This window comes from Pelophylax lessonae (genome assembly GCF_965119305.1).
Source record: "Pelophylax lessonae genome assembly, chromosome: 4".
NCBI classification, from domain to species: Eukaryota; Metazoa; Chordata; class Amphibia; order Anura; family Ranidae; genus Pelophylax; species Pelophylax lessonae.
Genome location: NC_138771.1, coordinates 245,039,630 through 245,058,151, shown reverse-complemented (window position 1 = coordinate 245,058,151; position 18,522 = coordinate 245,039,630). Strand labels below are relative to the sequence as shown.

The 18,522-nt window shown below is 42.4% G+C and overlaps 1 protein-coding gene across 1 annotated transcript in view; it reads right to left on the bottom strand.

Moving 5' to 3' along the window:
* ARID2 (AT-rich interaction domain 2) overlaps positions 1-18,522 on the bottom strand; it is a 228,330-nt gene that overhangs the window by 203,658 nt on the left and 6,150 nt on the right. The window contains exon 3 of the mRNA XM_082255320.1: positions 18,147-18,244. Within this exon, the coding sequence (XP_082111446.1) occupies positions 18,147-18,244 (98 nt within the window). The remainder of the gene's footprint in view (positions 1-18,146; positions 18,245-18,522) is intronic.

Sequence of the window (18,522 nt, the reverse complement as noted above, 5' to 3'; positions counted from 1 at the left end):
GGGAATGGGAGTGAGGGATTTAAGCATGAGAGGAGGGAACCTGCAGGCAGGCCCGACTGTCCCTGGAGGTTACTCGTGACCCACCCCAAAGAAAACCACCAAAAGGGGAGAGGGGGGACTGTACTTGCCTTTCCATGGTGCGGGTAATGCTTCAGACAGAACTCCTCACCACCAAAAGTAGGGGGGCTCTCGGCCAAGGGGCCGCTGTGACTCAGACCCAAGCCCAGTCGTATGTGACCCTGTGAGACGTTTAACTCGTGGGCCAGCCTCTGTCTGTGAGGCTATGTCGTGGCTGACCTAGCGCGTAGCTGCGGTCTGCACGCGCTCACTGGCTGGGCTGGGCTGGACTGGGGACCACTGGATGTAGATTATCCAGCCCGTCGCCCAGCCCGGCAGTTGATAGATCTCCTGGGAGAAAAATAAAAAAAGATGTAAGGAAGGAGAAAATCGCTTGGACCAGAGATCCCACCTGGGAGCCTAGGTCCTTACTCCTGACTAGACATATTAAAACTGATTACCTAGAGTAGAGAGGGGGGACTATATACCAGCTGAGGATGGTCCATGGGTGTAGTCAGGGGTTTTTTTGTTCTGCCTAGTCCTACTCCTGGAGGAGGCAATATAATCCACTAGTTATGATTTATGGAGCACTGTGTCCATTGATGAACGAAAGAGAAAAGTCCCCACGTAATACCAGTGTTGTGGTGTGAACAGGGCACATAGAGAACAATTTTTTGTGCCCTTGAAGAACACGTGGAGAAAAACAGACGTCTGTGCCCCATGGTGTGAATGAGGCCTTATACTCCATATAACAATCCACACGTATGCCTGTCTCTTTCCCTAACAACTTAATCCAGCAGAGGGTGTGCAAAGTATCCCATCTGATAGTTACATGCACACAGCTTTCAACAAAAGCAATAAACTATAAAGTTGTCATTTTATCACCAGGTTTTCTGGGAGTGTGTAGTATATTTCAATATTGTTTTGCTTCTCTTCTTTTACTGCCAAAACTAGGTGAAGACTTGGGTGAAGCGATCACTATGAAATTTGGAATTCGTAGGCTATACATATACACACACACTTGGTAAGAGGAAACGATTTTCAAGTGGAGAATGCTCCTTAATAAAAAAAAAAAAGCCATTCACACTTATTTAACTAAATATATGGAATTATTTTAAAAAAAATGTTTTGCTGAAACACCAAAACATTGTCCTTCACTTAAAAAATGCAGTAGGCGATGGGCAGTTTGGACAGTGAAAAGGTGTATGAACAATCAGAACAGGTATCCCAAGGGAGCAGGCTGATTAGAGACAGTTGGGTTTTGCGCACAATAGAAACCGCTTTTAATCAGACCAGGCTCCTTTGTGGAACCAGTGCTGTAAGGGCAGAAGTGACCACCCTGTAGGTCAGTACTCGGGCCAAATGTGCAGGCAGCATTCTTGGTATGACTGGGAAGAGGGGGACACAAAACAGTCTGAGTGGGAAAAGAGAGCTAAAGACACCATCTTAGGCTGAATGTTGAAAGTCTTGTGCTTAAAGACGGGAAAAATAATTCAGACAGTTTCCAATATTAGAGGGTATGTAAATCCAAATAAACTTTTCCAGTCTAGTAAACATACGATTGAAAGGGTTGTCGTCCTCATCTTATAAAGTGCAAAAAAATAACCTTTGTTCCTGCCAGAAATCTTCTGAGTGAATAACTTCCTGGGCCCGTTATCAGTTAGTATTGTTTAGAGCTGAGGATTACAGAACACTCCTCCCCTTACAGATGAAGGGGGTTCCTGTAGTCCTGTTCTAGGGTGACAACTCTTTTCTTCTAGTGAGCACAGTCACCATATAGGAAAGGCAGGATCACAAGGTGAAAAAAGCCTGGGGAAAAAAATTACTGCAGCCACCAGGACATTGAAGGACTGGTAAGATGCACTATTTTTGTTGTTGGATTTAGTGAAGCTTTAAAGTGGTTGTAAAAGGTAAAAGTTTTTTTGGTTGGAAATCCAACCACGGCACTACCTGCACAGAGTTTGCATGTTCTCCCTGTGCCTGCATGGGTTTCCACCCACACACTAAACATATGATGGTAGGTTAATTGGCTCCTGTCTAAATTGACCCTAGTAGGTGTGTATGTATGCATGTTAGTTCAGGAACCTTAAAATTGTAAGCTCGTCGAGGGCAGGAGTGATGTGAATGTACACTATTCAATATTACAATATGAAAGTAAAGCACTGCGTAAATTGATTGCGCAATATAAAAACCTGTAACACACAAAAATATCTCCAAGCCTTCTCAGCATTAGGGTACTAAAAAAGTTTGCACCAACCACCTTGGCAGACATCCTAATTTATATAATGAAATGAAATCTATCAATGTTTAGCACCATGTTGAAAAGACCACACACATTATGGGTTACTAGCAAGGTAAAAACAGTGGAGCCTTGGGAGAAAAACCTAAAAGCAACCTTTAAAAAAAAAAAAAAAAAAAACACACACACCTAACGCACAGTATTTTCGGCCCACTGTCAAGAGACTTGCAGCTCACGCTAGTGTCACTTATCGGCCCCTTCTCTCAGCTTCTCTATTCGTAGTACACCTTGTATTCTGTGAAGGGGTCACAGAATGCAAGGCATTCCGTGAATGGGCGAGGGTGAGAAAGGGCAGATAAACAGTTATGCCTAAAATATAAAATACTCTGGGCAACTAAGTGCCGTACAGCCATTTTCAGTTTACCTATGTCAGCCCAGCCAAGTAACCAGAGTAGCCTAGGTGACATTTTGATTATTATTTTTAAAAGAGGTTTATGCTGACCATTTTCTGAATACACTTGCTAGCCTGGGCTCTATAAGGTATAAATTGGACTGCCACAACTCTTCTCAAATTTAATTTATAACGGGAATCATGAGACGCCTAAAGTGGAAGTTCGATCAAACACTAACAATACTTACATTTACTCCCACCTTAATTCTATCTAGCCTGTAAAGGAAAGAAGTGTATACTTACCTAAACTGAGAGTGCTCCAATCTAGTCACATGATCTGGTCCCAGCACCGACAACAGCTGCAGAGCCAGGGGCGATTGCATCATTTATAGGCTTACTATGGGTCATCCATTGTTAGCGGTCTCTCCTCTACACTGAAGTGAGCGCTGAGACCCGATCATGTGACTGGAACAGTGCACCCTCATAATAGGCAAGTATACACATCTTTCCTTTCACAGGGTAGATAGAATGGGCTTAGAATTGGGGTGGGAGTAGATGTAAGTATAGTTAGTGTTGCTTAAACTTCCACTTCGGTATCTTATAATTCCCCTAATAAATTAAATTTAGAAGAGTTGTGGGAGTCCAATTTATGTCAAGCTGGCAAGTGTATCTATACAGAAAATGGCCATAAACGTCTTGAAATATTCAAAATGACCTCTATAGATTTTTTAATGCAGGCTATTAAAAATGTCTGAATATACGGATATATTTGACTGAGTGAAGACCAATGGTATCCATGTGGTCATTTTCAGAACAAAAAACAAAAAAAAGTTTGAGGGAACATGAGCAATGCAGGGCAATAATGTAACTTCTTTTGTTTGCCATGGCGATAGCATCTCACACATACTGTATGGCACCAAAATGAACTTATTTAAATCTCCCAATGGCTAAGTATACCTCACCAATGATAAAAGTATCTCTAAATTGTAAATGGTTTTATAGAAATCATCTAGAGCAGTTTCCTACACTATTGAAACACAGCAAGAGGAAACTATACATTTCTGAAGCCTCTTTTGTTGGTGTCTGCTCAGCTTTTCTTTCATAATCATTTTTATTCCCTTTGTCCTGTTGATTTCATATGTCCTTTACCAATGTTTCTCAACCTTTTTACAGTCAAGGCACCCTTTGAAAAATGTGCAGAATTTTTATTCTCGAGACACCCCATTCTAAAAATGTACAAAACTAGACTAATAGTTTTACATAATGTAGCAGCATGCACAATTGTAGTATACCCAGCATTAGGGGAGATTTATTCCTACAAAGCAAATACACCTTTGCACACTGGTACTGACTAGTATTCCAACATGTCCCTTTTCCCTCACTTTGTCTCCGTCATTCAGCTAACTTGACCCCAGTGTTAAGAGAGGGACAAACAACATCCTCCTTACCAACCTATGATATCATCAGCTAGCAAGCATGGTGCTCAAGGTTGTAATGCTGCACAATAAAATCATGTGGCTTTGTGTAACAAAGAAAAAAGGCAAGCTTGATTAACCCATCAGCTTGTTGAGCAATTCAGAGCAAATCTCAGGAATTTTGCTAATGCACCCTGGTTGAAAATGGCAGTCATTTACAACAGCAAATGAGGGAAAAATGTCTCCAAAAAGGAAAATCCCATCCATGAACAGATAAGACATTGTGACCATTTCCCTTTTTTCCTGCGATAACTCATTTGGATTTTCCCCCACTTTCAGCCCTACGACAGTAGTAACTCCACAATTTAAATGTAACCTCAGATATGCAATAATACACTATATTCTTTCAACTTGCAGCATCATAGAATGAGATGCATCATAAAATTCTACCCATGCATTTATGGTTTGAGGATTTCCACAAAATTGGTTATTACCAGTTTTATATCTACTACTGCTTTATGTGAGCTAATGATCCTCCATCCAACAAAAGTATTCAACATTCATTCTTTTTATTTCCCACTTTCAACAAAAAATCAGCAATTACTACGAAGTCAATAAGCGATCAGACAAAGCATACTGAGAATACAAGACTGGATTTCCCTCAAACTTAGTCACAGCTATTTTGATGAATCAGTCAGGTTATTTCAAAACCCCTTGTAGAATACATCATCACGTGGATAGTCAACCCAGGACAACCAATAGTAGGAATGTCTGAGCATTTACAAAGCTTCTCAGCCAGTAATGTAAATGACAACTGAGGAATGTGCACACTGACAGATCTCTCTCTTTCTGAAGGGTACAATGAGAGACAGCAATTCCCTACCTCATTGCCAAACAAAAAGCCAAAAAACAAAGAACATTTTTACAGAACCAAAATCAGAAAATGAAAAAATGTTGCATAAAAAGAGAATCTAAATTAGAAATCATAGGTCAAAACTGGCACACAATTACCAAAATAAAATCATTGCTACAAAGAAAAATCTCAGTGAAAATGAAAGAACCCTGCCATAAAATCAAATAATGCAAAGTATTTACCACTTCTAGACCGGAAGGTTTTACCCCCTTAATGACGAGGCCATTTTTTTAAATACAGCACTGCATTACTTTAACTGACAATTGCGTGGTCGCTGTACCCAAATAAAATTGATGTCCTTTTTTTCCCCACAAATAAAGTTTTCTTTTCTGGCATGCCCAGAAGCTGTTCAGCAGGGAATGACGCGCCTGCACCGGAAGTGACAAGCAGGGCCGGTGCATTGACTCCTGGGATCGATGATGGTCATCTCCCAGGAGTCAATGCAAGGAGGAAGTGACGGCGTGGGCAGCGGCCGCAGAGGGAGGGAGGGGAAGGAAGGTAAGTATATTTTCTTTAAAAACAAGGTAAGTGATTAAAAAAAGAAAAAATGTAATTATCCAATTGTTTCAGGTAAATTAAGCAAGCGAACCGTGAAAAGTTCATTTTGAGGGTGGAACTCCGCTATAAAATTTCATCTCACTTTCTGTCCCTGTGACAACTGGATTTTGAAAATTTAGGTTGTTGTGGAAACAAGGATTAGTGATAAAGCTTCAGTAAGGACACCTTTTTTCCCATGAGAACTCTTACAGGAGTGAATTTTCCCTTCCTAGGTGTAGATTTCCTCTCACTTCCTGTTGTCTCTCTCCGTTTGTAAGTTGGAGTCGTTTGAAGTTGGATGTTTGTAACCCGGGGACTGCCTATGTGTATATATATATATATATATATATATATATATATATATATCATTTAATTGAGCTGTTTTCCAAGGGGAGGGCTCACATATACTTTAACCACTTCAATAATGGGCACTTCCTGCCCAGGCAAATTTTCACGTGGTCATGCAACACTGTACCCATATGAAATTTTTATATTTTTTTTCACACAAATCAAGCTTTCTTCTGGTGGTAGAAAAAAAAAAAAAAAATTTAAACAAAACAATAACAAAAGACGGAAAATTTTGGGGAAAAAAAAAAAAAGTTTCTTTGTCAAAAAAATTTGTAAATACATTTTTCTCCTTCACTGATGTGCGCTGATAAGGTGGCACTGATAGGCTGCACTGATGTGGAGGCACTAACATGCGGGACAGAAAGAGAGCACTGATTGGTGTCACTCATTGGCAGACTGGCATCACTTGCTGGGGCTGCACTGTAATCAGGGCACTGATAGCAGTGCTTAGATTACCTGCAGTTTCCCCTTGCGAGGAGATTCCGCTGATCAACACACTTCGCCTCACACAATGTCCTTGTGAAGCAAGGAGAGCCAATAAACGGCACTTCGTTTACATGTGATCGGCTGTATTTGGACACAGCCGATCACATTGGTAAAGAGCCGCATCATCGGCTCTTTACCAAGATCGGGGTCGTGCCATGTCCCAGGGATACGGTGTGCCCGCAATCACCACGCTGCACACCCCCCGTGAGAGCGGTGGCACTGGGGCGATGGCATATACCCCCACATAGGTGCTGTGGGGTAATATGAGCAACTGCGATGGGCACTTGTCGACAATGCCTATCCTTTCCAGCCCCATGCTCCATTCATAGAACCCGAAAAACAAAAACATTGTTCAGCGATTGGAGGTAGTGAAGATTTTATCCAACCAACCATCCACTATTCATGGCACTTTCATTAAAGGAACGGATAATATGCCTTCTATGAATGCAGCACAGGGGCAGAAAGGATGGGGAAAGTTGGCACCTGACAAGTACAGTATCTCACAAAAGTGAGTACACCATTCCACCCAAGAATATCCCTGCACTGGTGATCTCAGTGCTCGCAAAGATTAACCTGCCTAGTGGTATCCCCGAGCGTGACTCGGGTGGATTTTCCATGCTGTTATTGGTATCCCCGAGTCACGCTCGGGGTGGATGTGCAGAGTGCGCAGCGGTGTCTCTTACCTTCTCCTGGCGATCCAGCGATGATCTCCCATTGCTGTGATCGCCAACCGAGATCCCCGCCGCTAGTCCGTCCTCCGGTCTGATGACTTCCTAGTTCCGTTCCCTGCAGCAGCAATGCTGCATGGGAGCGGAACTAGGGAGGGAAATTCAAACGTTGAACAAAAACACAAACACATAACATTTATATTATATAGATAGATATATATAAGGTGTGTGTGTGTGTGTGTGTGTGTGTGTGTGTGTGTGTGTGTGTGTGTGTGTGTGTGTGTGTGTGTGTGTGTGTGTGTATATATATAAATAACGCATGAATTATAATCTAATCAATAATCTAATTTTATTATGTAATATAATGAATATATATATATATATATATATATATATATATATATATATATATATATATATATATATATATATATATATATATATATATATATATATACACACACATACATACATACATACACACACTAGAGCTGCACGATTCTGGCTAAAATGAGAATCACGATTTTTTTTGCTTAGAATAAAGATCACGATTCTCGGCGCAACATCATCTTTTACATTATATAAAAAAACAATTGGGCTAACTTGTATTTTTTCCCCAAAAAACTGCGTTTGAAAGACTTCTGCACAAATACCGTGTGACATAGAAGATTGCAATGATCGCCATTTTATTCTCTAGAGTCTCTGCTAAAAAAAAAATATATATATATATATATATATATATATATATATAATGTTTGGGGGTTCTAAGTAATTTTCTAGCAAAAAATACTTTAAGAGGTTAAACTGCTCTCCCTTACAGCAGGAAGTTCATTCCTTTGATCTAAGGCTCCGTTCACATGTCAGCGTATGGATCGCAGGCAGAACCGCCGCGGTTCCGCCCGCGATCCGGAGATCATTGCAAATCGCGGGACGCCTGTGTGTTGCCCGTTGATTTGCAATAGCCCCCCAAACGCTGAGCGATGTTGCCGCGATTTTCGCCTGCCGAATCGCGGTAACATCGCGCAAAAAAAAAAAAAAATCGCGGGACGCATCACGCCCAAAAGTGTACAAGAGCTTCTTTGGAGCGTATTGCATCCCGCGATTTTTTTTGCGCGATTTTACCGCGATTCGGCAGGCGGAAATCGCGGCAACATCGCTCAGCGTTTGAGGGGCTATTGCAAATCAACGGGCAACGCACAGGCGTCCCGCGATTTGCAATAATCTCCGGATCGCGGGCGGAACCATACGCTGACATGTGAACGGAGCCTCAAGAACGAAAAGATACATTGTAAAGCATTTTGTTTATACTTATCTAGCAGCTTTAACAATGTTGATAAACATTTGCCGAAGACTTTTTTTTTTTTTTTTTTACAGCTGTGAGTGAGCAGAAAACGGCTCAGTAAGAATCGAGGACATGCCGTTTTTGCAGTTTTAAGATCGTCAGGGGGGTGAATCGAGATCGCAATTTTTTAACGATTAATTGTGCAGCTCTAATATACACATATTATATTATATAATAAAATTATATTATTGATTAGATTATAATTCATGCGTTTGTGTTTCAAATTGATCACATCTGGGATGTCTACTAGAGTCTTGTTTTGGTAAGGTTTAAAGTGGAGTTCCACCCTATTTTTATACTTACCTCCATCTTCTCGCTCCGGGTCACCTGAAAAAGAAATGGATAATCGCATATTTTTTTTTTTTTTTTACTTACCTCGTAGCGAAGAAAATATACTTGCCTTACTTCCTTCTTCCTCCTTCCTCGGCCGCGGCCCGTCGTCACTTCCTGGCTCTGCAATGATTCCTGGGAGCTGGACGTCATAGCCCCCAGGAATCATTGCGCCTGCACCGGCCCCGACGTCAGTTCCGGGTCGCGCGCGTCATCCCCTTCTAAACAGCTTCTGGGCATGCCCAGAAGCTGTGGAGGGATGACGCGCGCGACCCGGAAGTGACGTCGGGGCCGGCGCAGAGCATCGTGGGACCAAAGAAGGCGGAAGAAGACGCCGAAGAGGACGCGCTGGCTTCAAGCTGCCCACATCTGAGATGGCAGCGCTGGACAAGACGTTTGCAAGGTAAGTATTTGTCCTAACAGGTAAGTGCAACCCGGGACAGATCAGAGGCTAGCCATTGTGGAATGCACTAGCCCTGACTGTCCCGGGGGTATTAAAAAAAAAAAAAAAAAAATCCAGGGTGGAACTCCGCTTTAAGTCAGTAATTACTAAGAATTGTAGGCCTATAATACATAATGCCAAATTTCCATGCAAAAAATTGTACCGCTTTTGGTACAGAATTCCTGACATAATCATACCGCCAGGGAGGTTAATATGCACAGCTGCAGCTGTGACAGTATCTCACAAAAGTGAGTACACCCCTTACATTTTTGTAAATATTTTATTATATCTTTTCATGTGGCAACACTGAAGAAATGCCACTTTCCTACAATGTAAAGTAGTGAGTGTACAGCTTAGCTTGTATAACAGTGTAATTTTGCTGTCCCCTCAAAATAACACACAGCCATTAATGTTTAAACCACTGGCAGCAAAAGTGAGTACACCCCTAAGTGAAAATGTCCAATTGTGGCCCAATTAGCCATTTCCACTCTCACTCTCTCATACTTGTTCAACATAGCACCTCATGGCAAAGAACTCTCTGAGGATCTGAAAAAAAGAATTTTTGCTCTACATAAAGATGGCCTAGGCTATAAGAAGATTGCCAATACCCTGAAACTGAGCTGCAGCACGGTGGCCAAGACCATACAGCAGTTTAACAGGACAGGTTCCACTCAGAACAGGCCTCACTATGATCAACCAAAGCAGTTAGGTGCAAGTGCTCAGCGTCATATCCAGAGGTTGTTTTTGGAGAATAGACGTTTGAGTGCTGCCAGTATTGCTCTAGAGCAGGATTTCTCAGCCAGGGTTCCTCCAGAGGAGTGCAAGGTCTCTAACATTCACCAGCTCCGTGATGTTGTTATGGAGAAGTGGAAGAGGACTCCAGTGGCAACCTGTGAAGCTCTGGTAAACTCCATGACCAAGTGGGTTAAGGCAGTGCTGGAAAATAATGGTGGCCACAGAAAATATTGACACTTTGGGCCCAATTTAGACATTTTCACGTAGGGGTGTACTCACTTGCCAGTGGTTTAGACATTAATGGCTGTGTGTTGAGTTATTTTGAGGGGACAGCAAATTTACACTATAAGCTGTACACTCACTACTTTACATTGTAGCAAAGTGTAATTTCTTCAGTGTTGTCACATGAAAAGATATATTTACAAAAATGTGAAGGTGAACAGCTGCCGCTGTTCATATTAATCCTTGCAGCACTGAGATCACCACTGCAGGGATATTCGTCGGCAGAGGACTTACGATTTCAACCTAACACAGACATAAGCACACGGGACACTTCAGTCATGGTAAGCACCGTCATCCCTCATGCTATTTAAAAAATGGACAAGGGGTTTTGCATAGAGCAGCCCAGATCCTCCTCTTCTCGGGTCCCTCTTCGGCTCTCCTGACGAATGGTCCCACAGCAAGCAGCTTGCTATGGGGGCACCCGAGTAGAGTCGTAGCTCTGTGTGTCCATTCAGATACAGGGCTTGGGCTAGGCCCCACCTCCTCTCTCCTCAATGGCTCTGGCTTTTATCGCCCGTCATCCCTCATGCTATTTAAAAAAATACACAACAATGACACCGCTGACATCCGATTTTCCTTCCTTTCCGTTTTTCGAACGGAGGAAAAATAGGGTTCTGTTCCGTTCCAAAAAACGGAACAGAACTGAAAGGAAGAAAATCGGATGTCAGCGGATGGTATTCCGCTGACATCCGCAATGCCATTGACATACATTATGTCCGTATATCATCCGCAAAAAAATAGGATGATTTGCGGACATACGGAGCCCGTGTGAAAGGGCCCTTTAGCTTTAAAAGCTGGCTCCACCCCTTGCTACATGTTATACCCATATTTAGGGTGTAACATATAGCTAAGCACTCCTTGGCATTAAGCTGGAAAACAAACCTACAGGTGCCTGGAATTGCACTTGTGGATGCAATGTTTTGCTGGCTCCTGTTAAAAAAAATAAATATTGTTATACATATATTTTAAAGCCAAATTTCAGTCAAATGTTTTTTTTTTTTCTATTTTGGATAAAACAGGGAAGGGTCAGAACCTCTCACAGGTTTTTACTGCCATCTACAACCTTAGGCCCCTTTCACACTTGCGGACCGTTCAGATCTGCCTGTCAGTTTTTCAGGCGGATCTGAACGGTCCTCTTATGCATCTCTATGGGGCATCAGGTGTCAGCGGAGACATGTCCGCTGACATCCGATCCTGTCCGTCAAATCCGGACGGATGGAAACCCTATTTTCCATCCGTCTGGAGGATCAGATCGGATGAGAACGGACAGGCAGTCCGTTCTCATCCGATACCCGCATAGAGGAGAGCGGGGATCTGACACCTCCATCTCCGCACACAGAGCGAAGACGGAGCTGTCATCCGCCTGCTCAGCGGGGGATCAGCGGATCGATCCCCCGCTGAGCAGCACGGCTCCGTCGACGGAACGGAGCCATGTGAAAGGGGCCAAAAGTGATTGTAAAGTCTTGCTTTTTTTTTTTTTTTTTGCCTTAAAAATAAACATGCCTGCTCTGTGAAGGGGTTTTGCATAGAGCAGCCCAGATCCTCCTCTTCTCGGGTCCCTCTTCGGCTCTCCTGACGAATGGTCCCACAGCAAGCAGCTTGCTATTGGGGCACCCGAGTAGAGTCGCAGCTCTGTGTGTCCATTCAGATACAGGGCTTGGGCTAGGCCCCACCTCCTCTCTCCTCAATGGCTCTGGCTTTTATCGACAGCAGCGGGAGCCAATGGCGATCCACTGCTGTATCAGCCAATGAGGAGAATCCAGAGCAGCCAAATCTTTCCTGCAAGATCACTGGATAGAGATGGGCTCAGATAAGTATTAGGGGGGCTGCTGCACACAGAAGGTTTTTTTATTCTAATGCATAGAATGCATTAGGATAAAAAACCTTCTGCCTTTAAAATTACTTTAACTTGTAAGCTCTCTCTCACATCCTGTCTGGACAGGTGTCACAGGGACAGACAGAAAGTGAAGAAAATCTCACAAAAAGGCATTACTGGTAGAAGTACTCAACTTTTACTCACATTACCAAAACAAAAAAATTGTCTGGCGTTAACTTTTAATAACTCCACCACATTAAATGGAGAGGCTATCCTTTCACCAATGGATATTTACTATAAAGGCACTGACATCAAGGTGATCATACAAACAACTGTGCAGATTTTAAATGAGGGGTGGGTTCCATTCCAGGCTCACCTGCCCTCTGCCTATGCATTAATATGCATGGGCTTCCACTGTAGAAGCTCTAAAAAATGTATAGGAGTTAAAACTGCAGATGATACTGGGGTGCCATGATGTGGCCCTGCAGCTTATGCATGCATTTGCAAATGTGTGCAAGCTAAACTCGTTTTTTAAAGCAAACTGTTAGACAGGATAATTTGGTTGTTTTCAGGCTGCTTGGCGAGTTGAGCTGTGAATATTCTTTGGTTTTATTTGGCAGAATATTTTAAACCCTAAAAAACACCAAAACAAAATGTTTAGCTATGGGTGACACTTAATTTTGGTGATGAAATGTTAAATATATAATAAGTACCCAAGTGCTTCAAACAGAAACCACCAACATAAAAAAAAAGCATAGACTGTCACATTCCAAAACAAAGAGTCCAAGTACCAAAAAGCGGAACTTTACCAACTTGATAAAAAAAATGTTCTTTAGCAAGGAACATAAACTCCACATTAAGGATTATGCTACCAAAATAAGTGTGTGCTGCAAATTGCTCCCGTCGTTTCTTCTTGCTGGAGGCTGCCATTTTGCTGAAGCCCAGAGCCCCTGAACAGCAGTAAATCATAAAGCAGAACTTAACCAATCGATGAATTGCTAACTGTCACATTTGCTTGTGTCCTCAACCAAACTGTCAAACTAATAAAATGGCCAATGTTTCTCTTCTCCTTCAGCTTTTCTCCATCACTTTCTAATGAGACCCCAAAGCTGATAGCAAGGCAAAGAGGGTCAAACAAGAATGATTTGCAGGCAGCTGATCCTCCTTATCAACTGTCACTGGTTGTTAGGAGGTTAGCAGCTAAAAGGTTGTAATGGTGTACAATGAAAAACTGTGCCTTTGTGTAACTAAAAGGAAGGTTTCAACCACCCACTGGCTTGTATACAGCTTTGAAGCACATTTTTAGGCATTTTGCAAAGGCAGCCCTAAAGAAACTTTAAGGCACCCTAGTTAAAAAAGGCTTCTCTACAGCCCAAGGTTTCCATGCACACAATACCAACAAGAAACCAAGAAGCAATTTGGTCACTAAACAGCAAATGAGGATATGGTTTAGCATCATTTTAATACATGGAATTGAAGAGAGCCTTTCAGGAACCTAAAAAACACAATACAAAAAGCTTTATTGCAACAATCTGACTGGCTGGCATTGCCAAAAAATGGCTTGTGTAGTTAATTTGCTTAAGTTCCAAGCAATTTTCTTCAAAATTTAGTAAAAAATACCAACAGATCACAGATGTGCCATTGACAGAAAACCGTAAAACCAATGCCTTAAAGGGTAACTCCACTTTTGTGTGAAAAAAAAAAAGCAAATAAAGAAAAAAACAATATAGCGCATACAATCGCAACACAAATCATATTGTGATTGAACGTTATTAAAAATTTCCTTTTCAATCTGCAGCTGTTGTAATTTTCTGAAAATGCAATGCAATATGGCTACCTGGAGCTGTTCTGTACAGAGTGACCACACCCCAGAAACTTTTCCTGCTTGTGTGATTGGCTCACCAATTTTCCCAGAAGTCTGCCTAAGATAAAAGTCAGATTTCTGGCATCCCTTGCAACAAAAATGTCATTTTTGGTGAGATACTCCCAATAGGAACAGGCCTCAAGGGATGCAGGCCCAGCAACTTTCCTCAGAGCCCTGCAGCTCTGTAGAATTACGCTTAAAATCCATGCACAGCTATATTGCACAAAATAGGCTAACATGTCTACTTAAAGAACATTTTTTTCCAAAAAATATATTTTACCTTTAAGTGGTTCTAAAGCCTTAACAAGTTTTTCCTTATTGTATTCCTTGCATTAAGGTAAAAAATGTTTAGCCATTAGCCTCCCTGCTAACCCCCTTTTTACAGTACTTATCTGAGCCCTCATTCACTAACCCCCTTTTTACAGTACTTACCTGAGCCCTCTGCTCTCCCCTCACTTGTGGGTCTCGCTGGCTTTGCTGGAGTACAGGGAGCCATTGGCACCCAGTGCTGTCAATCAAAGCCAGTGACAAGGGAGCAGGGCCGAGTCCTGCTGTCTGTGGCAATAGATGCAAAAATGGATGTAAATTGACTTGAACTGAAGACAGATGTGCAAACTGAAAAAATGATGTAATCTTAATCAGTTTTTCTTTGCAACAAATGTGACTGAACCGAAGACACCTGTGTGAAAGGACCCTAACATTTTGTTTCTCGAGGTTACTGTGCATTGCTTCTACAAATCTCCAGGTGAGGAAGCGTGCCCTCAAATTCACAAGTTACAAACCTTTGTCCCATCAGTTTTTGTTATAGCATAAGCCCGCAGTCATAGAATTTTGCTAACGGGGTATACTGCCTGCACTGATACGCACAGGCAGCTTGAACTTCACACAGCCACTAATGAGGCAGAGACTGGGAATTTAGTCAATCACTTCACTTTGAGGAGCAGCAGAAGAGCCTTTTGTGTGTCATCCTCTTAGGCTGCCTGTGCAGGTAGCGCCATCAGGTCACCTTGTAGTCAGATCTGGGGATAATGCACAAAAAAAGTGTCTCCATAGGACCCTATAAGGGTAAGGAGCCACCTTGAAACAGGAGCGTGCTATTGTCGCAGATGAACGGGGGTGAAATAACCACTTCAATATGTCACACAGCAGTAACAAGCCTTAACTTCAGCACTGCAAATGTAGAGAAAAAAAATAAAAATAAAAAAGACTTTAATATAAAACTTTAAATAGAAGTTTCCTATGTTAAAGTGGTACTAAACTTGAAGAAAAAAAAAAAGAAGGTTGGCCCCCGGTAGGTGTAAGCCATATTGTGCTAGTGTGCACCACATTCCAGCACATTATGGCTGACTTGCCCTAAAATGAATCCCTCAAGCAGTGTGCCGTCATGGCTGACAGTGCTTCCATCTTCACCCAGTCTTCCCTCTGGGTTCGCAAGCTCCAGCCTTTTGAATGGCCAGGCCACGATGAGGTCACGACACATCACTCTTAATTGATGGCATGCTTAGTGTATTGTCAATTCAGAGAACAATGCACATGCCCTGGTGATGTCACAGACCGTTTCCAGTGTGAATATCTCCTAAACACTGCAAGTTTAGGAGATATTCACTGTACCTACAAGTAAGCCTTATTATATAGGCACGTCTGTAGATACAAGCTGAAAAGCAAGTTTACTACAGCTTTAATAGTTATGCATAAATACAGCACATACCAGTAGCAGCTCTATTCCCAAATTCTGGGCCATACTGAGCACACAAAGGACCAACACTTCTGGGTAGCGTCTGAGCTTTAATGCTTCCTCCCACGCCACATAGCTATTGGCCCATCCCTACGAAGCATTGTATGTTGGCAGAATGTGAGAGAAGCAGAAGGAGCTCACTGTTAAAGCGGTTGTAAACCCAAAGAACAAAAAAAAAAAAAAAAACCTGCAAGACAAAGGCATAATGAGCTAGTATGCATCGCATACTAGCCCATTATGTGCAACTTACCTTAGAACGAAGCCCCGACACGGACCCCTGGACATCGCTGGGGGTGCTGCCATGATCCCTCGCCGTCTCTTCCGGGTTTGGCGGCTCAGGCGCTGTGATTGGCTGGAAGAGATGGCTCCGGCGCGATGATTGGCCAGAGCCGCGATTACGTCACTCCCGCGCATGCGCGCGGGAGTGATTTTCCGGCAAGCTCCCGGCAAATAGATTGAAGGTCCCCCCGGACCTTCAGAGTGCATGCGCCGCTCGCGCGAGCGGCTGCATGCACTGTAAATATCTCCTAAACCATGCCGGTTTAGGAGATATTATTTGTACCTACAGGTAAGCCTTATTATAGGCTTACCTGTAGGTAAAAGTCTCAAAAAGCGGGATACTACCGCTTTAAACCAAAGTTTTGCCCATTAATAACATCTCCATATTCAGCCATAGAAGAATGCATTTCGAGCTACTGCAGGTATGTGAAGGCACTTCCTGGTGTCTGTGCGCTATACCCTCAACTAGCTTGTTTTTATTTAATTTTATTTTAAGAGTGACAGAGCCAAGAGTTAGGGCTCATTCACAGGTGCTTAGCCCTATAGACCTAGGAGCAGCAGCATTAAGCTGTAAAAATGCCTGACGCTGCTAAATGCCCCAAACGTGGCTTAACGCAATATATCAGCTTTTAGCAGCGTCAGGCGTTTTTTAAAATGTGAAAAATGTGATTGGTAACAAACAGAAGAGGGTTGTGTTTATTTAAAAACACTGCTAAGCATGGACGTGCTTAAACGCGCATTGACGCAAGTGCGAAATGCTGCTAAAGGCGCGTTTTTGACGCCGCTTTTTCCTGGCATCAGAAATAGCTTTGCAGCTCGTTTTTTCTGACGCCCTGTGTGCATGGGGCCTAATGCAATTGTCAATAAAAGCCTTTGGCACTTATAAAGTGTTTTTAATTATACTCAAGTATACCATAGTAACATTTGACAAAAAGATCTAAAAACACTGAAGCAGCAGACTTTGTGAAAATGTATATATATTTATGTCATTCTAAAAACTTTTGGCTATAGCTGTACCTTAAGATTCGATTCACACTAGCGCGACTTGTCAGCCTGACAAGTCGCACTCCCTCGCAGTCCATTGACTGCTACAGGATACGTTCTAATAGGAGTGACACAAGTCGCTCCGACTTAGAAAAAGGGTCCTGTACTACTTTGGGGCGACTTGCATAGACCTCCATTATGTGAAGTCCATGCAAGTTGCTCCGAAGTCGTGGTGCATGGGAATGCACAAGTCGCCCCTGAAGTAGTACAGAGTCGTGCCGCCCCAGTGTGAATCGACTCTAAATGTTGCTGACCAAACAAGGAAATGTTGGTTATATGCAAACAAGCATTTTTTTGCAACATTTTGTAACAAAACCATCACCACTGTCAAAGTTTAAAAGGAAAATAGGCAAAAATTTCAAGTTTTTTTTTTTTAATTACTACTCAATCTCTTAAGAATCATCCTTTTTATACCACACACCACTCTACAACTGCAACAAAATAAATGTACCATCATCACGTATGACTTCCCTTACACTAAGTAGCCATTCTGTGTTACATAAGTGGTGTGAAATAGAAATGACCAAGACCATATTTACTTCACTGACGGAAAAGGGAAATTGTTGTCCAGAAAAAAAAACAAAAACAAACACCTTTGAATAAAATGTTGACCTACATTAAAAATGTTAAAATAGACAGAACAGCCTTTACATCCAAGACCAGTGATGACTTACTCTAATCAATATGCATTAGAAAAGCACAACATACAGAACATGCATGACAGAGCGTTACAAACTTCAACATACACAATTCTTACACAGCGGTAGGAGGATGCAAGCAGACAGATGAACTTTACACTAGGACACAATTCTGTTACGCGAGTCACCCCCCCCCCACATCCAAGATTGTTCAATGCATGCAAATACTGTATACTACAAAATATCTCTGATACTTTTGCCTATAGTAGTAAGAAACAGTCAGGAATAATAAATGTGAACATAAACTTGAAGCAACCACAGGTAATATTCCTTTGTAACTGAAAATCTCTCTACTGCTGCCATGCAGATGTGTGCCAGCTCCACCACCCAAACTCCCATGAAAGAAATGCCTCTCAAATATAAACCCAGGAGATAGAAATGATCCAAGCACTACAAATAAACATGTCATCCATCCATCACTTCCTGATAGGCACCAATAACATGAGAATACAAAGAAAATGACAACATATTTTCAGGCACACTGCAGAAATGTTCCTTCAATGAGAAGATTTCTTTCCAACTTACCGCAAATAATACTGTTTCAGAGCAAAGGCAGCATTTGCACAGCCCCTTGGAAAGTGGAAGTCTTCTACAATTTCTCCCCACTGGTTCTTCTCTGAGACCTGTGTACAGATGAGATGAAGAGGATGATGGGGGTGTGTGAAGTGATAGGGAAGCCCTGTAGAAGGGCCGGGGGAGGCCCCATACATATATACACGCCCCCGGAGAATTTGATCCATCCATAATAACCGGAATTTATAGGAAGTGTGCGATCATACACGCTGTGATTCCCCGGGCGAGAGGGCGGAGAGGTGTAGAAGGGATGTGAGGCCGGGGAAGCTCCTGTGCCCTCCCCCCTCCCCCTCCCAGGCTCCGTACTCTGAGGACGATTATCGATGTT